The sequence below is a fragment of the Drosophila melanogaster genome, chromosome X (assembly GCF_000001215.4).
Source record: "Drosophila melanogaster chromosome X".
Taxonomy (NCBI): Eukaryota; Metazoa; Arthropoda; class Insecta; order Diptera; family Drosophilidae; genus Drosophila; species Drosophila melanogaster.
Genome location: NC_004354.4, coordinates 20,877,165 through 20,904,135, shown reverse-complemented (window position 1 = coordinate 20,904,135; position 26,971 = coordinate 20,877,165). Strand labels below are relative to the sequence as shown.

The 26,971-nt window shown below is 40.1% G+C and overlaps 2 protein-coding genes across 4 annotated transcripts in view, besides 3 other annotated features; both read left to right on the top strand.

Annotated features, from left to right (window-relative positions):
• shakB (shaking B) overlaps positions 1–26,971 on the top strand; it is a 165,980-nt gene that overhangs the window by 22,915 nt on the left and 116,094 nt on the right. The window lies entirely within an intron of this gene.
• Positions 9,091–9,355: a mobile genetic element.
• Positions 13,354–13,419: a mobile genetic element.
• On the top strand, positions 21,510–22,322 carry I-3 (Inhibitor-3). Its single transcript, NM_167716.3, has one exon. It carries the CDS (start codon positions 21,595–21,597, stop codon positions 22,240–22,242), a length of 648 nt encoding a protein of 215 aa, NP_728367.3. The 5' UTR covers positions 21,510–21,594; the 3' UTR covers positions 22,243–22,322.
• Positions 23,518–24,011: a mobile genetic element.

Sequence of the window (26,971 nt, the reverse complement as noted above, 5' to 3'; positions counted from 1 at the left end):
CCCCCACTCACCCACTCGCCCACTTGCCCATTCGCCCTTCTAACTGCTGCCCTCTACACTCGCCGCCTTTCTCCTCTCTCCACTTTCTTCGTACACACTCTTTGGCGCTTTATGTGGGGCATTAAAAGCGCCGACTGCCTGCAACATTTCCTCGTAACCCCATCAGCCCTTCAAGTATTATTAATAAAACGTTGTCGCATCGTTGAGCGCATGATGTAGCCGCTTAGGAAAAGTGGGCGGGTAAAAAGCGGCCAAATGGGGCCAGTGGGCGTGGCCTGACAATGCTTATGGAACAGCGCACATTTGCAACAAAACAAAATCCGGAAACCACGACAACGACCAACAAATAAATACGGGAAAGAAACGGGCGAAAATGGGCGGCATGGGCGGAATGGGCGGAATGGGGCGGGCAAAAGCTGGGTTAATAGGTCTCCATATGGGAAGGTCTAGCTCGGAGTGATTGTGCCCATCGTATCGTTGGCCACCGAGATAAATTGCACTCATATATTCGCAGAAATATCGCTTAGTTTCCGGTTTCAGCTCTACTTCCCATAGATTTCAGCCTTCATAATGATTGTAGCGAAAGAACCTTTGGCAATAAAATTGGTCTAAAAACCAGGAGTCGTTGTTAAGGATTTTGAGAACTATTTAGTTGCATGAGAAACATAATAGAGTAGTATCTTATTAGTGAGGCAGGTTTTTTAAAATCATCGTTCTATTGCAACTGAAACAAAAGTTATTTCTAGAAAATTATATATTTGAAAATATATAAACTGTTTAATATTATTTTTAATTTGAAAACAATAATTGTAATGGCAAAATGTTCTCGTAAGCCTCGTTTCTCAGATTTTGGGCATAAGCATGTGCAATTTCTGCGACTTCCAGTTGCGCACTCATTTTTTTTTTTCACAAACAGATTCCCGCACAGCTAAAAAGTATTGCATCCTTGCACTCACACACTCAAACATACACACACACAGAGAACAGGCACAATGTGGAAATGTGATGACGTAGATGTTGATGAGACGTCGACGTGGCCTGATTGACGCTGCGAGCCATTGTTGTTGACTTGGCAGTTGGTTGAGTGCCAGGGCGGAAGTGGAAGTGGCTCCCAAAAATATAATTCATATTTAATACGCACGCGGCTTAGTGTGTGCGGTGTGTGAGTGGCCGAGCTCACATAATTAGTTGCAGCACACACACTGGGGCACACACACATACGCACGCACATATACGCGGGCAGACAACGGAAATCAGAATTTATTTGTACCAGAAATAAATAATTAAAAATGCTTGGGCGGAGGTTTTTCCGGAGATCTTCCAACGAAAACTGTGCAAAATTTAATAAATAAATAAATAGCAAACGAAGTACACTCACACACACACACTTACAAGTTTTGACATGCCACACAGCTTCGAAGTTAATTAAAAATCGCCAAGAAGAGACGGAAAATTGCTACCAGTTTTCCCCGCAATTCGGTCTGAGGAATGCCGGTATTAGTAAGATATTTGGAAAATCTAGCATCGTTTTTCAATGAACAATTTTGCCTTATCTTTGCCGAATTTCAGTTTAGCTAAGCGGCAAATTATTTGCTTAATTTACTATATGCACATATTCCCTTGAATAGTTATTGAATAATATTTTCGATTAGCTAGTCTTAATACGACAAACGTTGTTCGATTAATAATATATGTAGTTATTTGTCAATTTAATTGAATTTTGATAGTCGTAACAATTTAAATAATCAAATTAAAGGTTTCTACAATAAAATAAGTAATATTTAATGCTCTTCTTGCTGTTCCAATTGTAGTCAAAATTTCTTGTGGGGTCAATAGGTATTTTGTTCATTGGGATTACCAGTTTATTCCCTCCTAGTTTTCGGGTTGCTTAAGTAATGTGGGAACTGGCAAAATGTGGCATAAATATGCATGCAGCTTTCCTTTCGTGGCTCATTTAAATGCAAACAAGAATGAAACAAATTGAATTTTCTATTTAATTAGACAAGCTCGAAATCGATTTTATGTGCAGATAATATTCTCTACATATTTTTGAAGAGTATTTGCAAAGATTCGCCATTAGTGAAATGCGAATATAACTAACATAAATCCCCTGTGCGGAAATGAGTTCACAAAGCTTCAAATGATTTCTATCTTTGGGGCGGGGCGTGGCGGAGAGGAGGGGCGTGGCGGAGCTGCGCCTCATTAATTTAAATTTTCAGCTTGTGTGTATGTGATTTTATGAAATTAATTTCCACTGCATGGCACATTCTGTGGTTATGAATTTATTAAAATTGCTGGGCAAAAAGAGCACCAAATGGCAAATTAAGCAGTTTAGGAGCAGATTTATGTGGGGCCACTGTGTAGGCCAAAAGTCTTTATGAAGTTGCTAACATTTATGGCCAATAAATATGCATGTGTATTCAGATAAAACATTTGATTTTTATACCGCTGACAAATCAAAGCGAAATTGCGTATACGCCATGTGCGCCCTTGTATCTGTGTGGCTTTGAGTCAACCGAATCGGTTTTTATCGCCGCCAATTAGGTTTGATGGCACGCAAATTCTATGGATTATCTCTGACTGCCTTTGAGTATTGAGTATTTTTTCGGATACATAATCTTTAGAAACACTGGCCTCAAATGGCGCTCAGTTGTCTTTCCTCTTTTTGTACATTTTCCCTGAAATTTTTGCATTTAACGCTCAGGGTCACTGCTCGTTTCAACCTGACATGATTTTCCTCTTGGTGATCATAAATTTCATTTGCTGTTCATTGTTTTGGCGTGTGAAAATCAACGCATCAAAAAGATTTGACCGATACAGTTTTGCAATGTCGAAAGATTTAATGTTACAGAAAAGGTGGGGTATATAGTTTCTGAATATGATTCAAAAAGTTTTTGTTTTAACTAACTGAACATGCTGCTTACAACAATTTCATTGAAAAAGTATTAGTAAAATAGTATATTTAAAGTTATGGTTTTCCAAATCGTAATTAATTTGAACGGGACATTCGCGAGTAAGGTTTGCTAGTTTTAAAGCTGTTAAATAGTTGTTTTTTTTGTACTGGATATCTTACATACCTTAACTCTCACATAAACTTGAAATTTTAGTGGTTTCACTACTGTGCTTCTACATTTGCATTTGTTCGCTGGCTTTGGTTTTTCTTTCTTGTTTATCTCGGTATTTATTTAACATTTTCCGCGCTGTTTACTGGCCAAATAAACTTTTCCACACATCATTAGCTGGGAAATGGCAATCAATGCCAGACGCGGGACAACATCAAGCAGACTCATCGCTCTATAGTTGCAGCCCGATTTTTCCATAGTTTCCCCCTTCAATTTCCCGAGCTCGATTTTTTCCCTCTACTAATTTGGTGCATTCTTGCAAGCAGCCTGGCTTTTCCAGCTTTTCTTGATTTACTCGGGAACGTGCTAAGTGCTGGGCAGCAACAAAAAAAAAAAGTACATTGCACGATCAAGTGAGCAGCTCCATAATGGTCGTTTTTAGGCCACTGACTTCACGATGGGCTCGTCTGACAATCTGGTTAAACAGGGGCTGGGGCCACTGATGAATTCCCTGTTATTGGTCACGTACAGGCGGAAAAGCCGGGAAACAGGGGCTGGCGGAAAAGCCACACAAAACAGTTGACTTGTGCACTTTGTAAAGAAATTAATAAGTGAACGTCCTCAAGTGCAATTTATTAATCGGGAGAAGGGGCTGCGTTTTTAACTATACTTGACTAAAAAAGATAATTCTTAAAATCAAAGATAGCATAGCATTGCATAGCAATATATGCATATATTTGCTGTGTAAAATAAATTGTTTGTCAGCTAAAGGAAGAAAATCAAAGGCACGCGTATAAGCTATAACAACTGCTGTTATTTGTATTAACAAATAATCGTCGAGGTTTTCTGTCGTTTTTTTTTTATCACTTTTGGTGATCATGAATATAAAAAAGAAACAATTCGATTTAGCTATATTTATAAATCGAAAATGAAGTCTGCTGAATACCATACCAATGCCATCCTGTGGAAAAGAAAATGCTGCTAATTTGCCCCTAAACGTTTCTTTATTAATTTATGGCCCTGAAACGCACTGTAGTCGCCATAGAAAACCAGCAAATCAAATTTGTTTGTTGCTGGTTACATTATTATGCGTATTATTATCATTAGCCCAAGTCCTTCCTTCCTTTGGCACTTCCTTTCCCGATTTTTCCACAACCCCCCCCCTCCCCCCACCAGCGCACATAATTCTATTTTCCTTCACGACATTTCCTTAGCTGATTTTTTTCGCCAGCGTCTTTCTCTGGTTTTTATGACCGAAAGTCGTAAAGGCAAATACCAGAACTGGAGACGAAACTAGATGGGGCTGTCACGGAAAAGTGTGTGGAAATTGGGGGGAAACTCCGCGCTTGTGGCAGCGTTAATGCGATCTTTCGGCCACGTTTATGGCATTGTTTAAAGCCACGAAAATCACAGGACTTGACATAAAACTCCTTGCAAATCTATAAGGAGATATATAAGCATATAGTGTATATGAATGGAGTGGCAGTTGAGCGTTTACAAATTCAATTTAATGGCTCGTATAATGCTCGTTTACGATCCCTTATATATTATGCTCGAGCACAAGTTAATTATGCTGAACGTTAAATAAACATCAATTAAAAAGTTGTTGCCATGCAAACATATTTCGTGCATTTTAAAGACAGGAGCGGAAAAGGCGGAAAATGGACGCCCGACACGACAATAAATATTCATAGCCGAGGCTGAATCGTAAAACAAATCAAAAGTCATCAAAAAGTGCACTTTGCTCTAATTCCCTATCACTCTATCCCTCTCTCTTTTTTTTCTGGCTTCTCTTATTTATTTTTGCCCATTTCCCTGACAAGTCATGCTATGACCTATGACCCCATCCCCAGAACCCACGAATAAAGTATCGAAAAAATGGGAAATCAAGGAGAAAACACACAGCAGGAGCAACAATCAGCATGGCAACAACTGAGCCGGCCGAAAAACTTATTAATAAACGTTATGACGACAACAACAAGGCACTGTGCCCCACCTTCCCCTGTTTCGCCACCCCTGCACGACCCCTTTTGCCCCCCCCCCCCCCCCTGAAGCACCGAACGACTTCCAAATTGGCAAAGTTGGTACGAAAACGAAACGGGCCAAGCAAATAACAAAAACCAAAAAAAAAGGGGGGGGGGAGGAAAGCCAGTGCAAAAGCAATGACAACAAAGGCAGCAGCAAAGGAGCAACATCCACGGCAGCAACCAGCAGCAACATTAAGAAATTTCGAAAAACAGAGACGGAAAACCAGCAGCAACTGAAGAAGCAGCAGCTACTGCAACAGCAACACCAAATACGAAGCCATTCGAGCGGTATAATTGAGAAACTGTTTTCATAAAGCCCAGCAGCAACATCAGCAGCCTAGCGGCAACTCGCAACAGCAACAGAAACTTGCAACAATGAGGCAAGCTGGCTGGAAAACAGGGAATGCCGCACACAATCCGAGCTCCGAAATGGCAAAAGTCTAGAGTACAGTGGAAACTCTGCCGTAATCAATTGGATCTTATGAACCAACACATCTCATTGTTTTCTGTGAGTATTTATTTATTTATTGGAGCAGCAGAAAATCAAGAAATGCAGCAGGCATTTGCAGCTCCCATAAGCAAATAAATACCACATATATATGTACATATGAATAAAAGGAAAAAGGAATAATTAAGGCTGCAGGTGACTCCGAACGAAGAAGAAGATGCAAATTTATACGTAACTTTTCAATAAATTTGTATGTGCATAAATGTATTATATTTAGTTTATTTATAGTTTTCTACTTCCTTTGGGTAGCGAATATTCACATTTTACCGGACATATATGTATTGGTTAAAAGGATCGATAGGTTCTATGCCCTAAAATCATATTTTTCATCAATAGATGCTGAATTTTTGGTCAATCACAAATCAAAAATTTTGGCCTTGCAAAAAGTAAATGGCATAAAAACTCTCAAATTGAAGTTGTAGGTCTTCTATCTCAAATATGGATGTCAAATTTGAATATTATTATGATTCTCCCAGCTTATGGGGCCACTGTCATCGGCACCCAGGACAATTAGCATTTTGTGGGCGATTTCTTGGCCATTTCTCATTTACCATCTTTCCATTGTCTGGCAGGAACTTAAGGAGCACAGCGAACGTAATAGTGTTACCCCTTTTGTGGGTTTTGTTGTCGTCGCAGCATTTGTGGCAATTATAAGCGGAGGTATCGTAAGTGGGCAGCCCGGAAAGTCGACAGGGGGAGGCGCGGAGTTGATTTCATCATTTTATGGGCCCCGCGGCGTGTAAACAATTTACAATCGATGCCCAGCTGCTGCGATGTCCGTATAATATGTATGAAAATGAAATTAGTTTCGTCATAAAATATTCATTAGTGCCGATTCCTATTGTAATTTGCATTAATTGAATTGTTTGTTAAATTGGAAAATTCTCGCCAACATTATAAATTGTGCTTAGTTTCCGTCCCCGAACTCCGGTCCAATAACCATAACCATTTCCTTCTCGACAATCCCGCAACAAGGACAATAACCATAATAATAAAATGAATTAAATATGACCCGAAAGCCGGCATCAAAGCCCCAAGCCCAAACTCAAACCGAAGCCCAAAACCCCAAGCCCAAACCCAAAACCCAAACCGATTCGCACCGAACTGAACCGGGTAAATCCAACCGCACTGTGATTAAACAGCTCAAACAATTGTCGCACGTGCGTCCATCTCGGCACAATGGCAAAAATCTCACACTCGACCGCAAATTGAATTTAAAATGAGATCCGAATATGTACGTGTACAGTGGGTTTCGGGAGTGTAAGGCGGTTGCCGGTTGGACATTCCTCGGACCAAGTCATGCTTAGGAAGTACACTAAGCAAAAAAGCGGAAATGGTTGCTTCCAATTTCAGTATATTTCATTATAATTAATCCATAATATAATGCATTTCAGTATAATTACATTTGTTTTAGACATTTAACAATAACCATTGGTTAATTAAAGTTTGGCTTATAACGTATGGGAAATACCCTTCAAATCTTTGATAAACGTACCGTTTTATTCCGCAAATCGCTTGCTAAAATTTACAAACATTCCCCTTTTCCTCTCGTTTTTTTCCAGGTAAGCCCACGTGAATTTCCCCCTCGAGCATCATCAATTTATGCGCCCAAATGTAATGATGTGTATGTAAGTGAAAAGACGATTTTCTTATTGATTAAATTACACACACATGAGCACACACACTGGAAAGAATATATATTCCGATTCCCCCAGCGGCGATAAATTTCGGTAAAATCTATATCTGTAAATGCGATTTCGGTTTGTTGGTTATTATACTTTGATGGCCATTGGATTTGGCCAAAATGGGCATATTCGATTTGGTTTTTTGGCCAAACGTTATACAATCGCTACGCAATTTACGCAGAAGAGTTCGCAGAATAAGTGCAATTTTGTATCCTAAAAATTATGGGCAGTAAAAGGACACTGGAATTGCATGAACGATTTCTACACACAATAAAGCGGATTATTTTAAGCGATAGTTAATTTGCGATAAACACCATAAAAGAGATAACCCAGAAAGAGACCCGGGAAAACCGTAGGGCATCACTTTGACCTCAATTCAAGTTTTTTATGCAAGTCTATTAGTGATTTTAGTGCGTGTAATAGGCTTATGTGAGTATGAGAGTCTTGGATGCCTATTTAATATAAAAGCTTTAAAATATCTATAAAATATATCTTGTTAAATCAGAAAATAAGTCCTAGTCCGATTTCAAGTTCGATTCCACATATACATAATTGGTATTAGTTTTTCGGTTTATATTTACGGAGCATTATAGTATTTTTTATCTGGTAAGGGAATTTCCTCTATGACTTAAACAAATCTTTAAGATCTGTGCGCTTTAATTGGTAATCTCCATCTGCAGTTCTGCCCATCCTTCTTTGGCTGGCCATATTAATCTCACAATTCGTTATGGACACGATTCCATTGCCGCCACTTAATTAATCCTGTCACACATTGCCCGGGCATCCCGCACTGTCTCTTTCCAGCCGTGTATGGCCCTCTCTCTCGAACACGTCGGTCCCTCTCCCTCTGGTGTTCACCTTCGTTGACCGCATGCGGTGCTTGAATTTTATGTGTGGCTCACGTAAGTATGCTACGCCATTTGGCCCATGAATTAAGCTAGGGGAATTTCCCTTCCGCCCATCGAACGGCGAGGCAATCCTGCTTTGCCAGGACCTTTTGCACGCCTTCGTGAGGAGGACACGCCAAATAGTTTTGATGCCCATTTAATAAAATTTTCTATCTATTTTCCTGTCTCAGCTCGACGACTTCACCCTGAATTCGTTTTGTCATTTATAGTGTTTTCCCCACTCTATGGCCACGCCCCCGTTTGGCGACTGCGGAAAACACCGCCCAGGCCGTCACAGCTTTTCCTCGACTTCCTTCTCCAAAGCCGGAAAGTGAAAAATCCCAAACGGAAATACATTCATTTGCTTGTTTTACTTTTCCAATTTCAATGCCAGAGATTTTTCTCTCTCAGTCGCACACATCGTTACATATGTAGGCAATGTGGGCGGTGATGGCGGAGAGGGCGTGGTCGGGGGACCTCGTGCCGCAGTCACGTTTAAAACATTAAAGTTAGATTTATGACTTTTCGGGTTATAAAATGACTTTAGATTGATTCCCGTCACATGATGACAGTTTTTCGTTTTTCATTCGCCAACCAGCAAAAGGACTTAACCCCTCCCCCATCGACCATCCACTACCCCCAATCCATTTTCCCAGGAGGTCCTGCGGCGAGAGATCCTGGGCACCATGTGTAGACAATGAATTTTTGAGTTGCTCGAAAGCCAGGCAATCGGGGGGGGGGGGGGGGGGGATTTAACTTTAGTATAAAGTTGGAAATGCTCGAAATTGTCTTAAGAGTTGCTTACTCATTTGTGGTATTACTCACAAATATTTTAAACAGAATAGGCCTTATATCAATCTTTTTTTTGTCATATTTTATAAATACAAGTGATTACACCCGTTACTCGTAGAGTAAAGGGGCTTACTAGATTCGTTGAAAAGAATGTAACAGGCAGCGTTTCCGACTATATAAAGTATATATATTATTAATCAGGATCAATAGCCGAGTCGATCTAGCCATGTCCGTCTGTCCGTATGAACGCCGAGATCTCAGGATCTATAAAAGCTAGAAGGTTAAGACTTAGTATACAGATTCTAGAGACACATACACGCAGCTCAAGTTTGTTGACCCATGTTGTCACGCCCACTCTAACGCCCACAAGCAAGTGCCACGCCAACAATTTTGATTTTTTTTTGTTTTTTCTCATTTTATTCCCTAATACCAATGGATTCCAGAAAAATTATGAAAATCTGAGCACTCTCTTTTGTTTTTTTTTTTTTTGTGTATTTAACTGTTCCATATATTTCCTTTAGATTTTGTAGCTAAAGCAATAGACCACCCTGCTTCTCAATTTCGCAGGATACTAAATGAATTGCAGTTTTCGCCGCTGATAGTTGGCTTAAACCGTTGTCGCTTCTTAGCGCGCACTAATGTTAATTCAACATTTTGGCCTAATCAAAGGCCATTTTTAATTAGCCGCCGTCCATTTGCACGCTTTTCCCCGCTGATCTGCGTGGATTTTCCGCTAACCTCAAATGCTGATGAAGAAATGCCATGACAGAGTTGCATTTCCGATGGAAACCCCTTTTGGAAAATGAAACGGGGCCATCGTGCATTCATTAGCGTGTCGTTGGGATCTGCTCTCCACTTTTCTCCTGCTCCTCTGCCTCACTCCTGCTCACAATCTCTCTCGCTTTTGCGCTGGCACTCTGTTGGCAAATGGAAAAGTCGGAAAAGTGGGAAAAAGGAAAATCAGTGGCAACCGGACCGCGATAGAGTTATCAAACGTAGCCACAGCGAACTATTAATGAAGGCGATGGTGCGGGGGGACTTGCTGCGAATTCCGCGGGGAAAGTGGGCGGAAAATGGTGGGTGTGGGTTACACTTTACGTGCCACTGCACACATTGTGGGAGAAAGGGATGGCAAGATGTAGAGCGCACAGAGAAGGATAGATTCGAAGCGCTAATTACGTGGTCATTAATTGCGCTAATTATTTTTCATTTTGCCCCCGCCCCCCTTGACACGTTGCCCTCAGGTTTTCAATTTCCATCCATTTCCATTTTTGCGTCATTTGCATTCCGTTTGTTCCTTGTCTCCAGGTTCCCCATTTTGTTGTCCTGTTTTTTACGCCTTGGTATTTTCAATTTGCAGCCCGTTGTTCCCGAGGGGTGAAAACAAAAAAAAAAAAAAAAAAACGCTTGGAAAATGAAAATGCAGGGCAGGTGACTTTTCCTCTGTTCCATACCATTGCATTTCCCGTTTTATCGCATTTTTTGCTCGGCTTCACTTTTTCAGTGTTCTTTCCTATTGAAAAATATTTGATCACCACTCTGGGTTCTTTCGTTTTAAACCACATTTCCAATAGTTTATTTTCTGTTTTTTTCTTTAAAGAACCTTTCTGATTTCACTTCTTTTTATCTTTAAACATTTGCTTTTTTCAATGTGATTTCTAATTTATAGATTTTTCCATTTTTAAATGTTGATTCATTAGTTTGAGTAATACGATATTGCAAATATCAATAGGCTTCTGTATTTCTGTATTTAATATTTATTGAATTATTGGCAATATTATTTATTTTTTGTGTACCCTTTTTTTGCATTACTACTTTTAATGCATAACTAATTGTTTTATATTCTCTCTCGGAAAATCCCATTAATTTCATTTGAATATTTTAAAACAAATGGTTTCATTTCCGTTGAATTCCCAACAGGTATTTTTCACTTCGACTATTTTCCCCCACTGCGTTTTCCGCCTTCATTCTCTTCTCCACCACCTACCACCCACAATCCACAACCCAGCTCCATCTTGTTTCTTGTTGTTGTTATTCAGATTTTTTCATTACGTCCATTTTCTTATGCACATTTCTGTAATAAGAAAATGCGCATGAGGTAATTTTCCTGGCTATTTGCAGCATTCTACAAATTGAGCACACTGAAGTGCGGGGCAAGTGGTTTGGGAGGGAGAGGGCTAAGACCGGTGGCAGGGGCTTTGGAAATGGTGGAGAAGGAGGTGGGGCGTGGCAAGTGGATGGTTTGGGGTAAGCCGCAAGTGACCGACATTTTGTGTCATCGTCGACCAGAAATGAAAATGGCTAAAACCGTGGCAACGGAAAGATGAACACGCTGAGGGGGGCGGGGCGAGGAAGTGCTGAGGGGCTTGGCATCCACCCAGCGCGAACGGATGGGGGAGGGGCGCCAGGGAATCGGTTGTGTTGGTGTCACTGGTAATTTGATGAAAATGATGCCACCGCTGCTCCATTTTACACTTGGCGCTAATTGAAAGTTTCATCAGTGGGAACGAACTGGCTATGGGAAAGCAAAGGGGGCGTGGCATTTGTAAAATTGAAAATGAGGCAAAATAAAACGAGAGCAGTGAGCATGGGATTTCCTTTGAATGCTAGATGATCAAAAAGGATAATTGAAGGAGATTAAAGCGGATTAATTAGATGATGAGATAATGAAGAGTTAAGGTGACTTGTAGATTCTTCAAATCTGTAGAGGCTTGATGTACTAAATATGAGAAATAGGTATGATTTCAATTAGTAAACTGATAACTATGCAATAACGAGTGCGAGTACAAATTTTTTTAGTATAAAATGTATATAATGAAATATGTGAAGCTCTCTGGATAACCGGAGACTTTTTTATTTTAACAAATACGCTCATGGAAAATCGGGGTTTTTTCAAGACAAATTACGGGAGTGGGACATTCAAGCACACATGTTTCCAAAGTCATTTTCTTGGCACCCATTTAGGGTCTTTAGTTATCCGCAAAAGTTTTTGGCTCGGGATTCCGGTTTGTCTAATGAAATAAATGCGAACTAATTATTTATTTAGATCTTGCTCCCTCGCTCGCAGTTTGCTCAGCCATTCAGTGAAGAGGGGAAAACTTTTCATTTGGCTGTCGGCGTAAAAAGGCCAACGGAAAATCGGGAAAGCCGAGGAAAGCACAATTTTCGGGGCACACATAAGAGGGCATCAACATCATCATCATCATCATCATCATCATCATCATCATCAACATTGTGGAATGTTTCAACAGTTTACACAAAACTTGAAATTAATCAGAAAATTGTTTGGCCAGTCCAAACTGCAATTTGCAGTTTTTGCTGGCCGCCAAGTTGAGGGCAAATATATGATGGCGCACTGTTATGATGACCGAAGGACCAGCAGGACATAATCTGTGACACTGTGTATCCCACCGACCAGCCCAGCGCCAGTTATCCCTTCCATCGCCGCCTTTGTTTGTTTAAAGCTCAAACAATCGAGGAAAGAGAGGGATTTGGCGGGATGTCCCGATGTCCTGGACTTGGGTGGGCACGTATCTAATTTATGCCATCTAAACAAAATACAAACAACAAAGGACCAACACAAAAGTTTTCCTTACCACCAGGACATGTATGAATGGGTATGGGTGTTGCCCGATTTGGCTATCTATAAAACGCTTTTCCACCACGTCTCTTTGCCAAAGTGTTTTGTCTAACTTTTGTCTTTCGGCTTTATGAATTGTATCTTTTACGGTTCTGGTTTCTGGCTGGCTGCCGTAAATAGCCTGATATGATTGTTTGTCTGTCTCCCGATATTAAATACAAATATATAAATATATTCTCGGGACCAGGGGAAACAGAGACATAAACGGACAGTTGAGAATTATTGCCGATAAAGTTCAGATTGGAAGGGACGGACGCAGACGCCGTGACTTGGACAGATTGAACATGTCGCCGCTTTTCCTCTTGCCGGCAAAAACGGTTACGCTCCAATGTTCCTTATATATATTCTATTTATTTTCGTTAAGTTTTCTCCCAGACGGACTGGCGAGGCGTGTAATTCGATACTTGCCACTCCACGGCAATCGCCGGGCCACTTGAACGGGGTAAGATGCTAATTCCCCTTAGGAATACCTCAGAGGGGTATATAAACAAATTTTATAGATATATTTATTCATAGAGCTGGCTAAAATTTGTAGAGTTCATCCAGAATTGTTCTGGTTTCACTGGCTGCTTGCCCAGCAGTTTTACAACATTTATTTCGGGTTTCAACTTTTCAAATTGATTGACCAGTGTTTAGTTTTTCGGCATTTTCATAGGTTTAGGCAAGAAAGATCAATTTAAACACAGCGCAATTAAAATTGCTTTACAATAGTTTGAAAACAATTTGCGCTGCATAGTCGGCACAAAATTAACATGCTGAATCCCAAAACTCTGTTTCTATTAGTTCTGAAGAATTTGACGTCCATACAGACAGACAGACGTACTGTACAACGCGTCGCAAAGGACGAACAAATGAAAATGTGCGGCTATATTTATTATACATATGGTCAGAAAGAGCTAATGCAAAGTATTAAAGAACTGGGCCACATGCTTTTAGAGGCTTCCGACTTAAAATTATGATCATGTTAGAGTATAGAAATTTTCGGTCTTATATTTTCTATACGGTTTCTGGGTTTTTCTCTAATACTTTTAGTTCTACGGACTTGCAACACTTTTGAACTTTATAGCTCATACTTTGCATACATTTCTGCAGAGCTCCTTGGCCACACAAACGCATATCCAATATGCAGCACATTTCCCATGTGTGTGTGTGTGTGTGTTCACTGGCTGGGTAAATATTATTTGACAACATTTGGCTTTGCAAAAAGCCAAACGGCAAACGGGAGCAGATGTGGCAACGCCTTATCCGTATGTCCCTACCTCCTCGAGTGTGAATGTGTGTGTGCTTAAGCATGTGTCAAGTGGCCGCCATTGTCGAGGGAAAACGAGAGAAAAGTGCGAAAAATTGCAAAAAGTGCAGGGAAAAGTGTCCGCAAACTTTGCATATTCGACTGCTGCTTGCATTAATCAAAATGTTAAATAAGAAAGTGGAATTGAAATTGATTTGCAGGCGAGAAGGCAAATCCTCAATATTATTCCACCTTTTTGCGTTCGTCAAGTGGCAGTAGCAACATCATTTATACTTGGGCACCCGGTGGGCTGTGCGACACCTGACAAAAGGACACTTTTTTCAGCTCCTTATTGGACATGGTCCAAGGAGTCGATCTGCAGGAAGTTTGCCTCGTGAAAAACTGCAACACCATTCGTTTATCGCCCCTGCGAACATTGATTGGCAAGTTGACTTCGAATTTGGCGTCTTGCTTTCTTTATATTCCAGCAACTTTTAGTTCGATTGGGATTGGTTTTATCAGGCAGAACGGTGAGCGAGTTTGGTTGACAGTGAGAAAACGCTTGGGAAAACCCAGAAGTATTCACAAACTATTAAACGACTCATTTCCATATGGATTTCAAAGAACGTCTTTCGTAAAGGTGGCAAGTGTTCCATATGGATCCAATATATATTGTAGTTACAAAACAACATTTTACGTAAGGCTAAATGTGTTTAGTTGTTTCTAAGTCTTGAAGAAAGCTTGTCTGCGCTCGAATCCCTAGTTGTGAAATTCTTAAGTGTTCTGAACGCACTGTGCCCTGTGTTTTCATATCGTACATACATCTGGCCATAAAAAATTCGTGTCGAGAGCTGGGTTTGTCGATTGTCGAGAGGTTCGCCTTACAGCCTTATGTACGTCTCCTTTCGCTGGTAATGCGCTAATTAAAATGCCTGAGCTGTAGCAAAAAGCCGAGCATTTTCCTGGCTCTCAGCTGCAATGGAATGCAACTTGCCACTCGAGTGTGTGTGAGTTTGTGTGCGTGTGGTGTGCGTAGAGGTTCTTTGGGGAAATGGAAAGAAATAAGTGCGAGGGGTTCTGGGTCCAGGGGATAAGCTTTTTGACTTGCCACTTATTAACTTGCCAAGCAATTATGGCCTGAAGATGGAGCTGAGAAAAGATTTCAGGTCGTTGGACCTTTTCCTTTTAGCCTGGTTTCGCTATCCTTATCCTTATCCTTATCCTGCCGATGCTTTCTCTCTAATTGCTCGGTGCCCGGAGAAGTTCCAAGGGACAGGAGCAGGAAGTCCCCGCTCGTGTGTGTGCTCCTAATAGGTAAGAATTTTCCAAGAGACAGACAACGTCCGACTATCTCCATGGATCCAGATCCAGATACGCATCCACATCCACCCTTTTCCCCTCTTCTCTGACTGACTGACTGTCATTATCTGCATCAGCACGCGTAAACTTCGTTTGCACCAAAAAAAAAAAAAAAAAAAAAATAGCAGAAAGCAGAAAACACCTAAGAAAATAGAAAAAAACATTTATAAGGACAAAAAAGGAACTCTGGATATATGGGCGAGAAAAGATGGCAGAGGGGTAACTGCAGGCGGAACAAGAAGTCATTTCTTTTAAGCTCAGCGGAGGCACTTTGCCAGCTGCAGTTTGAACTCGCCGCCTTTTGCCTGGACGCACAGTGGGACAAAAGTGAAAAAGAAAAAATTAGGAACACCTGAAACATAGTAATACAAAGTAAAATACTCTCAAAAATGGTCATGCACTTTTCTGTCGTAAACCTGGTTAAAGTATAGGGAAAATAATAATACATGTCTGCGTTTACTTCATTAATTATTAAATCTGTGTAATATATAATATGTTAAATATTTATATTAAAGGAAAAATGAAAAATGGATGAGCACTATCAATTTGTAGTATTGTGTGCCGTAGGCATAACATTTCTTTGCCATACACGAATACTTTAATATATTCAAAACAATTTGCAGAATTAACAAATTCTACCAATTTGATACATTTTGTGGATTTTCATTTAATGCCTGCACTCTGTATTCACCTTCATCATATGTCCTTTAATTTCCTGCACCTTTACGTTGCCTTTAAATGTTGTTACATTTTTGCTCCTTCAAGTTGAATTATTTCTATTTCTTACATTATTTGCTGCTGCCTTTTGCAATTTTTTTTTTGGTTATTTATTTATGCATGTAACATACCACACACTTACCTACTTACCCTCTTCCATCTCCTCAGAGTCCGCTTCTCTTTTTATTTTTTGGTTTCATTTCATTTCCTCGGCTGACTTTCTTCCTTCTCCCTTATGATGCGTTTTCTCCGCACCGCCGGCGCAATTCTAATGGGAATTTACAATTTTTCACCAAAAAGCGAGCTTTTTCTCCTGCTTTCCGCCAGCGTTGTTTCTTGCATAAAATGAAATTGTATTGCATTTTCCCCCATTTTTTGTGTTTGCTGCTTTATGGCTGGACACAGAACTACTGCCTCAGCAGTAGGGCACCAATGGAGAGCACTGAGAAAAAGTACGATACTTTAACCATCGGAAGAGTGTCAATTCTAGAAATCGTTGCCTTTCTGTTCTGTTAGGTTACGGAAAATCAGGAATTCACTTTGATAGTGAGTTTGGCCAGATGTGTCTAATCTTCAGCATTCCAACGGGTACGGTGTTCAACAATATATCACTTGAATGTGCAATGGCACATTTTAAAGTGTTCTACTTTAATTGTGCTGAGGTGTGCATTATTATAATAGTTTTTCTACCTGTGTACTACTTGGAGGCAGCTCCAGTTACTGCTACTCCAGTTGAAAGTTGCCGCTGTCTTGGGCTTGGCTTTTTTTTTTTTATTGTATGTCCATTGCTCGCCACTCTCCAGTGAAGCACAATGGAAAATCGCGAGAGCAACATGAAAATTTATGATGCATTTCTTTTGCTGTCCCTCACCGTTTTCCTATTCCCCTTTTTTCAGCTGGTTGTTGCTTAGTACAGTACTCCCTCGCTTTACTCGCTGCTGTCGCATCTCAGGCTTTCAAATTATTGCGATCTTAAGTGAAATGTATATAATTGTAATGGAATTTATATTAGATTTTTTTCTTTGCTTCACTACGGGAAACTGACAAATGGTTGGGTGCAGGCAGCCCAACGAGCTCCCAGTCCATGGGGAATACCATTGTCAACGGCTTCATCTCGTTCCCTTACCCATTCTGTTATTTATTTTGTTTACATTTTGCTCGGCCAGATGGTAGAAAATCTGTGACACAGATTCCGTTTTATTTATTTCGATTACTTAAGCTCAAGAATCATAAAAATAGTTTGAGTGAGCCAAGGACGGAACGGAAGTGGAGAAGGAGACAGAAATTAGCTGGAGCTTAAGCTCGGACAAATAAAAGAAATTGAAAGGATGCGAACGGGCGAAAGGAAGTCTCAACTTTCAACAGCAAACTTATTTGATTGAGAGCAGTGCAAAATTGACATTTATTGTGGAGCGAAAAAAATAAGTGGGGAAGTGAGCTCGAAAAGTCAAATGAAGACGTGGAAGTGAGATAAAGTGGCAGCAAATGTAAATGGTCAATGGGCAGCTAAAGTCTCAACGATGTCTCACTGTGTTGATTTGGAAAACTGAATATGCAATTTGTTAGGCTAAGGATGATGGTCAATTTACTATAGTTTTAGAAGTGACTTTCATGTATTGGTCACACTACAATATTATTAAGTTAGAAGGTGCATTAAAAGAAAAGGGCGTTTTGCAAAAGATTGTGTTTCTTTTTATATTCCAAATCAAATTTCGCCTGTCTGCGTCGTACTTAAAAATGATGGGAGTTATAGATTGGTTAGATAAGAAACCAATGACAGGAAAGGCAGAAGCATACAAAGGACTTGGAGGTCCCAAGTGAGGAGCAGTCTTTCAGATGTTTTCCTTTTTTGTTGCCATCATTTGTGGATGTTGGATAATAGAAAGAAGAAAAGTGTGGCAAAATGCGAGCAAATAGTTTTCCGCATGCTGCCGCATACAATAGATTTTCCTGAGGGTGGATTAAAGGCGGCGGCAACTTCTTTATCAATTTTATCTGAGAAATATATTTCCGAAACATTTGCCATTATATTTGCATTAGTAGCCACAGCTTCCGCTTTCCTTCCCACCGTAACTATGAAATGTGCCTCAATTCCAAATCCTTGCCTTCTTTTTTGTTGGCTTACAGAAAAAATGTTTTTCCCAACCCTGCACTTGAAAAAATACCCGACTAGTTTCGATTTTATAGTGAATTTTAGACCAAATGCATATTATTTAAGTAGGTATGATTATAGTATCTTCTTTTGCGGAGTTCAATGAAATAGCTTTCTAAAATTAGCATGGCCACTCTTTACAGTTGTGATCAGTGAAATGCATAAGTCAGTCAAAAGTGTGTTAAAAAAAAAAACATATATTTTGTGCAACACGTAAAATATTTAAAATTTGACCAAATAAGCAGTCACAATATTAAATATTTTTCTATATGTGGGCATGTCGTGTTGGACAGTTTGACGCCAATGAAAAGAAAAAGGACGCAGCCTAGGCATTCAAAGAACTATCTTCGCACACCACGCTACATACATACGTATATATGTACATATGTATGTTTATACCCACTATATGTATATGTGTGTGGTCTATTCCCCAGCGGAAACTGCTTATCACACATTTCCACACAGCCTCGCAAAATCACACACACAATCCAAATACAATACAGGAATGCCAAAAAAAGAAGAAAAAAAAAAAAAAAAATACGAAATACACTATGGTGCGGAAAAGGGGAGTCGACTAGTAGAGTAATAGCATAAAGAATGATGCGTAGACATGATTTCCGTGCGGTTGATTTCGCTCTCTGTCTTCGTTTTTACCGGCACACTGCTTTCGATGCAAGGCGGAAATTGTTAAATGGAAATTTCCATAAATTTCGAATAGCATGGGGTAGCAGCTATATTATTGAGTTACTTTCGAATATTTTTAAGAAGCATTTTTGGTTTGCTAGCATAGATATTATTGGGTAGCACCTTTAAAGCAATGGTTCCTGAAATGAAAACCTAAAAATGGTCGTTGCACCACTAAACAAGGTACATTATTTAATTCATAGACATACTAAAATTCATGGAATGAAACGTTTTTGTAAAAATCTTTTAAAAAAGCTGATTTTTCCCTTTTCTTATTGTACCTGAAATGTTTCCCATTCGCAATTCTTCTCCTCTACTTTCTTTCTTTTCTGAGATTTTTGTTTGTTTATTTTCCATATTTCTTGGAGCCAAAGTTCCACTGTTTTTAGAGGGACTTCCTGCTGCGAAACTATACGCTCGGGGATTTAGTTTCTGGTACCTTTTTGTGCGTTATCTGCTTGATTTTGCATGCGGAGGCAGAAGAGTGCCGAGCGGCGATAGGGATTTTCAAAGGAGCAGGATCAGGAGCAGGAGCAGGAGCAGGAGATGAGGCATGAGAAGGAGGCTGCCTGAAGTAGCATGTAATTCATCTTATTCCCCAAAGACAACCACACCAGCGACAAAGGAGACACGGACGCTTGAGCTTACAATTCCGGCGGGTAAATTTCTCGCGCAGATGGGTGTGCCGGGAAATACGGAGAAGAGGCGAGGAACACAGGAGACCGTCGAAGGCGTTGCTGTCGTCGCATTTTGTGCGTGTCTCCATTGGGACATAAATGCCATTTGTGGGATGGGTCAGGTTCCGACCAGACACGCGCCTCATTATGTGCCACCCAGCTTCCCTTCTCACCAACACCTCCTTCCCCAATCCCAATCCCCAATCTCCTTTTGACGCATAAAATGCGTAATGAATTTTAGATTTCATTTCAATGGCTCACAGAAAGAAAGTTATGGCTCCAGCCGCTCGAGGATTTGGTTTTCCTTGGATATAACGACCCCGCGTTTTCACTTTCCCTGCTTTTCCGCCTTGCCGCCCACTGGAAACTTTTATTTGACCGTTAAGTGCGTGAAGAGCAGCCGCCAAGTGTTTACTCCAATGGTCTGCAAATAGTTTTAGGTGATTCCCCAACTGGGTGCCGCGGCAAGTGCCTTTAGTAAAAATACTACGCCCCACTCGGTGGGTTAAGGGAAAAGGGTGAAAATGTTTTAGCTGCGAGATTGAATGCTGCAAAGACGCGAACGAAAATAAATTTGAGCCAACAATTTGCTCAGAACTGAAATCCAACTAGAATGTCTTCAACGTTCTGTGTCCCATTTACGTGTTAATCTTATTTAATGCTAAAATATAGTAACACAAAATTATCCAAAAAATTATTTAATTAAGTAATAAAAATATATGGTTGACTACCGCTTATACCGCTTACTCATTCGATTCGAACCACATTTTAATGGAAAACAACAAACTGAACATTTTGTTCACCTCGTTTTCTGTCCTGTGCGTTGCACTTGAACCACTGGCCACGCCTTTTATCCGTACGGCAGCCGGGGAAGTCGTACCTATTCAAACGGCATTGAGCATAATTTTTCATTCAGGGTCTTTGGCTGGGCTCTGTTTGCATTTTGGACGCTGCGGCTTCGCTTTTATTATCTGCTGCAGAGCAGACAAAACCCCCTTTTTCGCCCGCAAACATAATTTTTCTTGCTTCTAATGCCAGATAAACGCAGACAAGAAGTAAAAAACACGAGGCCAACAGAATAAAAAAGGTTAAAAAAAGTAAAAAAAAAAAAAAAACTAGAGGGGAAAACTGAAAGCCAAGAAAACGAAAACGAAGCTGGCACAAAGTTCCTTAACCCCACAGAACAGCAGCCATCATATTATTTTCAACATTTATTTGCCATGCGTAAATAAAAAAAATAAATACGAATATATATGTATATATATATATATATACATATACATGGGGAAAGGGCGGATTTTTGTGCAATTTTCAAAGGCCAAAGTGGTAAAGTAAAACGGAAAATGACTTTCCCAAGCCGCCAACCGCCCCACCCATTTCTCACCCTTTCTACCAATAATAAATGCAAAACTGCACCGGGCAAGGAGGATTGCATTTTAGGTAAACATAGAGCCCGCCAAAGGAGCTGCTCTGGGAATTGGGAAACTGTTTGGTGAGGGAAAGCCTGGAGAGTGGGTGGGGCGAAATGCTGCGGGCTTATTGGGACGGGGGCACTGCGGGGTTAAGGCGTGTCCTGGCGCTTGTCCAATTGACGTAAATCGTGCACAAGTTTTGGCAGCCAAAATGACTGCGGATAAAGCTGGAGACGAGACAGCCAGAAAGAGAGGGGCAGGCAAGTGGAGAGTGAGGCTGGTGAACAGGCGGAGAAAGAGAAGAAATAAATGGCAAGAGGTCAGCAAACTTGGTGGCTCACAAGCTGCCACAACACCTATCGAAACTCGAAACTCACTAGCTGTAAATTGAATATCTCCTTAAAAAGTGATATGTAAAAAGGAATAAATGGAATAGAGGAATAAATAAATAATTTGTATTAATTCTCCCATTGACATAACTTTAGATGAACATTATGCACATACATGTATTATAACTAAATTATATATGTAAGTAAACATTAGGTAAATCCGGTAACTGACATGATTCTGGTAAAAAAATAAATAAATGATTAAACATAGTTATGTGAACAAAAGTAAAGATCACAAAGGCTCTTCTCAAGCTATCATCCTGGAAAACAGATATAGGACATATATAACTCAGTAGTATACATAACATGTAAATTGTAAAGTTTTTCTTTTTAATACATCCAAATTTCTAAGCGTATATTTCTGATTTTGTTAATATGGATTCGAATTGCGATTTATCGATGGTCAATGGTCAAACGGAGCCCAAAGACCCAAAATGGGCGTCGTCGTCAACCCAGATAACTTCTCGGGCATCGGAAACCTTTTCCGGAGTTGGCTCGGCGATAAGCACTGAAACGTCCTTGCAGCCAGTGGCCGCGCCCACGATGTACTGCCTCCGATTGGCGCAGCAGAGGCCGATAACCGAACGGCACGTCCACTTTCATGCCGGCGTTATCGATAACGAGCACATGAACCGGCGCAAATCGAAATGCTGCTGCATCTATCGAAAGCCACATCCTTTCGGCGAGAGTTCGTCCTCCACGGACGACGAGTGCGAACACTGCTTTGGTCATCCCGAGGTGAGAACTCGCAATCGGTTGGAAAAACAGCGGATACAGGAACAGCAAAATGGGTGCAGTTGCTGTCATCATCACCATCGACTTCATAGTAATCGGAATAATCGACCGCCTACCGAAGAGATCGCGCAGCATAAGGATGATCTGGCCAAAGAGGAACCAAAATCGGTAGTCAACAATGAAAGTAGTCTAAAACTTTTAAACGAGGAAAATGTAAAATCATCTAAACCAGAAAAAAAAAATAATTCAAATAACCGCCTCGAAGTAACTTTTGTAGAGCTTGATTAAAATTGGAATTTTGCAAGTTTAAGTACCCGATACTCGTGTTGAATTAGTAACCAAGAATAAAAAAAAACTGTATAACTTGTAAATGTATCTCTTTATGTTTTTCATATTTAATTTGATTGCTTAGGATAGATGAGGTTTCGTGAAAATAAATTTAGTTTATAAGACAACTCGATTAGTGCGAAGACCTCTTACTTCCCAACTTTGTATTCGAGATGCATTCATCCGGCTTCATCGGTTTACATGTCGACGTGAATCAAAGTTCAGAAAGATTAATGAAAGTAAAGCAGAAGTTCTGATGCCGATTCTATTCTATTCTAACTGCTCTATTTTACCGATACAAATTTATGATTATAATTTGGATAACTTCGATAACACTATGACCAATTCGTTGCATATTAACCTCGGCATTTGTATATATGTGCTCTAACTTAATTAACTTTTCACTGTTCCTCTAGCCGTTTTCGCAGGCAAAGAAAAGCCGAAGAAAACCCGCTTAGAAAATGCTCTTCTGTTCTTGTCACTCAGCGGGCAGAAAACCGAAAAAAAAACTGACACAACGAACAACAGTGACGCCTACCTATACAGTGGCGTGTGGTGTCCTGCGGAGGGGCGAGGTTTTCATCATGTTTACGCCCCAGAATTTCCTGCCCCTCGCCGAGGAAGCGCCATCGTGTGTCTATTGATTGATTATGCGAACTGTCTGCGCGAACTTGTAACTAGATTAATGAACTTTTTGCAGTGGATGCAGTGCATCACAGATGCTAGTGGAAAACCCGCATTGAAAGGCATCCTCGCACGCCCGTGCGAAATCCCTCTTGAAAGCAGCGCTCTATTCGAACTCCGTCCCTGTGTTGAGTGGGGGAAAAATTTAAGTTGCCAGCGAAGCGAATGTGGAACTCGATGAAGCGGCGGGAAATGGGAAATTGAAGTGTTGCTGTGCTGACGGCTTTGTGGTTGTCGCCCTGTCATCCTAATCCCTAATTCCAGTTGCGTTTGCAGCTCTATTTTAAATTGAAATATCACATGCAGATCTATTCAGAAGCTTTCCAGTTCGTGTATAATATATAAATATATACTAAATATATATAATATAATATATAATATAAGTATATATAATATATATAATATAAAAAATACTAAATATATTATGTTCGGCAAATTTTTCGCCACTTTTTGCGAACTTACTCTTAAGCTTCTTTATTTAAGGTATTTCATTGCTGTATATATATACCATTATTATGTTGAGTGAAATTAATTTATATATATTAAACTCATTTTTATACCCGTTACTCGTAGAGTAAAAGGTCATGCTAGATTCGTTAAGAAGTATGTAACAGGGCAGAAGGGTTTCCGACTATATAAAGTATATATATTCTTCTTCATGTCCGTCTGTTCGTATGGACGTCGAGATCTCAGGAACTAAAAAAGCTACAAGGGTGAGATTTAGCATACAGATTCTAGAGACATAGACGCAGCGCAAGTTTGCTAGCCCATGTTGCCACGCCTTTCCTAACTCCTACAAACCGCACAAAACTGCCACGCAAACACTTTTTATATATGTGTTGATATTTTTTCACATTTTTATTAGACTTTAAAAAATTTTTATTGATAAGCAAAAGCACTTTCAAACAATTTTAAAATTTTTTCTTATTTTATTCACCAATATCTATAGATATCCCAGAAAAATGGTGAAATTTCGCGTTCGCATTCACACTAGCTGATTAACGGGTATCTGATAGCCGGTGAGCTCGACTATAGCAATATCTCTTGTTTCATTTGAAGAACTAAAATATTTTCCTTTTAATTACCTTTTCCCAATTTAATTACATACCTCAATTTTGTGAATTAGTCTTTTTTTAATTTATAGTTACGGCTGCTGTTCCGGCTCCTCATCCACTTTCAATTCCCTGTTTAATCTGCGAAATATTTCTGTTGCCAAATGAAGCTGTGGCTGACAGGGGCGTGGTGAAAGGGGCTGGGGGCCTCCTGAAAAGGGGCTTATGCAATCCTGAGCACATGGCATGACACAAATTTTGTGGGAAGAAAATATTAAAAAAAAAAAACCTCGTACAAAAAAGTGGAGCGAAATATTTCTGTTTTGGTTTTTGCGCTCCTTCTGCCAAACTTTGAACCCCTATGTGTGTCCGTGCGCTAGTGTGTGTCTCTGTGTGGCATTAAGCCACAACTCAATATGTGCGCCAGTGTGAGTGCGTATCTGTGTGAGCCAGTCGCGTTAGTCGTTTTTATGAGGTCTCTTGGCGCTTGATTCCGCGGCCCCAAACCGCATTTGAAGTGCCTCCGCAGCAAGAGGAAAAAATATATCATATATATGATATATACATATATATGATTTGCATAACTCACACATGTGTGGCCATATCCCCACATATTCCGTATAGCTCTAGCCCTTTTAACTTGGTCAATGGGTCGCCGTCAACGAAGCTGAATGTTTCCTCTTCTCACATTATTTATTTTCCCTCTTTTCTTTTTTTTTTTTTTGTGCTGCGCTCTGCTCTTTTCTCCGCTTTTTCAGTTTTAAGCAGGACGCTGCGAAAAGGACGAAGGATCTGTGCAAGGCAAATTGTTCCTTCTTCTTCAATGATTAAGTTGATGAGTCCGCGGATGACATCAAAAAATGGATGCTTGGAACATGACACAAATGCAAGGAATAAAAGGGGACAAATTATGAAGACATATGTATATACACTAACATACGCACATAGCAAGCAAAGAAGCTCTGCGCCTAAATTTCACTCAATTCATGTGTGTCGGTTTTTCCTGGTGCTCTTCGTCACTACGTGTGCCGCTGACTGATTTCAGTGGCAAAAACGTAGGTGTATACTTTTAATTTATCTGTAATCCGAAAATTAAAATGACCAAGCTAATTAAGCTTTGGGATAAAATATAATTGTAGTCGCTTTTCGGACAACAGCAATAAGGTAATGCCATAAACTCTTCTCTAATTTCATTTACTAATTGCCATTAAAATTAATCCAAATCCAGCTCAGTGGGTCAAAAAATAGGGACAATGATGGCCAACACCTTGGCTCTGTTGGCCATGGTCCCCAAAATAGCTTTGAGGTCAGCTATAAACAATTTGCGAGCAATTCCACAAAAATATTGTGGTTAAATGTAGGAAAATGTGGGAAATGTGCTACAAGCCCGAAGGACCCGAAACTCAAAAGACTCGGAAAATGAACCACAATTAAAAGGGGTGGAGGAGTGACTTTTAAGAGGGGAGTGGTATGCTATCTGCTTTGGGGCTCGCCTTTCAACCGCTTTTCCACCGCTTTCCCTTGACCAGATACAAATAATGAGGCAGACCACAACAATTACAGCAAACAAACAAACGGAGCGGAGCAAATAAAAAAATATAAATCTGGAAAAAATAAAAAAGCAATTGAGGCAAAAGAAGCTGGGGAAACACTTGCACGAGTTTGTACGGGTATGTGCGTTTGTGCCAAAGTGAATAATTTCTTTTTAATTTCCACTTAAGTGACTTTTAAATGCTTCACATACCGAAAAGGAGCGGGGACTCGACGAGGCGCGGAAAAGCAGGGAAAGCCAAGGTGGCAAGGAGAATGACGATGGGGCCGAAAAAGAGGGAAACGAGGGAAAAGCGGGAAAAGGCAGCAAGTCAGACGACACGTCACTTTGACGCCCTCTGGTGTTGGAAATTGGCAGGTAAATGGAATACGCGGCAAGGGGCTGGACTGGGGGGCGTGGCAGGTGTTGACTGGCAGCTGACCCCATATTTGATTTCCCCCCAAGTCAGTTTTCCTACTCAGGTTTATCCCCGTCTTACTTCCGCCTTCTTTGTGACTTGTTAATTTACTCACCAATTAATATAATTATATTGCCACCCCTTTTTTGTATGTCTCTTAATATTTGCGAAGCACTTGTTTCTCCGTTTATTCTCTACTTTCTAGACCTTCTTATTGGGTATTTCAATTCTTTCTACTGAACATAAAATTGGGTTTCTTTTTTATACATTTTTAAATCTACTTTCAAAATAAAATATGTATTCGTATATGTTTGCCTAAACGAATTTTCAACATGTCATCTAAATTCACTCCCCTTCATTCTTTCATATTTTTATTTCAGGCTCTTCAACGTATCATTGACTACCTCATGATTTCCAAATTTTATGCCCCGCTTTCATTTCTCCTTGCCGTTTATGTAATTGACTTCATTGCCAACCATCGATTCAAGTACAAGAGCAGTCTTCTTCCTTTGTGCCCATCACTTGGGCTTTCTGTCGCTTTTTCCCTGTTATTTATGGATCACAATTTGAAGGCTTTTGAGCAGTTTTTGAGCATCGAAATGAATCCCACTTGAGAACGCACAAAAAATTGGTAAATGTGATATGCAAATGGGGTCGAAAGATGTGACTGTGGAAGGGGGAAACATCGACAGCTGAGTCAGCGACAAGAACAACAAATAAAAGGCAGTTAAAATGCTGCATAAGCGGTAAAATGGAGAAAATTTGAAGAGGGGCGAAAAAGAAAGTGGTGCGTTTTTACCTTTTAATTGTTTTGTTATTCATCGTTGTTTAAGGAACACGCAAGTTACAGACGAATTGAAGAAATGTTTTTAATTTATTATTCTCAGCTACTTTGTGAATTTTTATAAATTTTTTATGACTATATATTATGAACATCTTGAACACATCTATAACAGTCCGACTCAAACATTGATTCCCCAAGCTCAACCATAAGTTACGCTCACT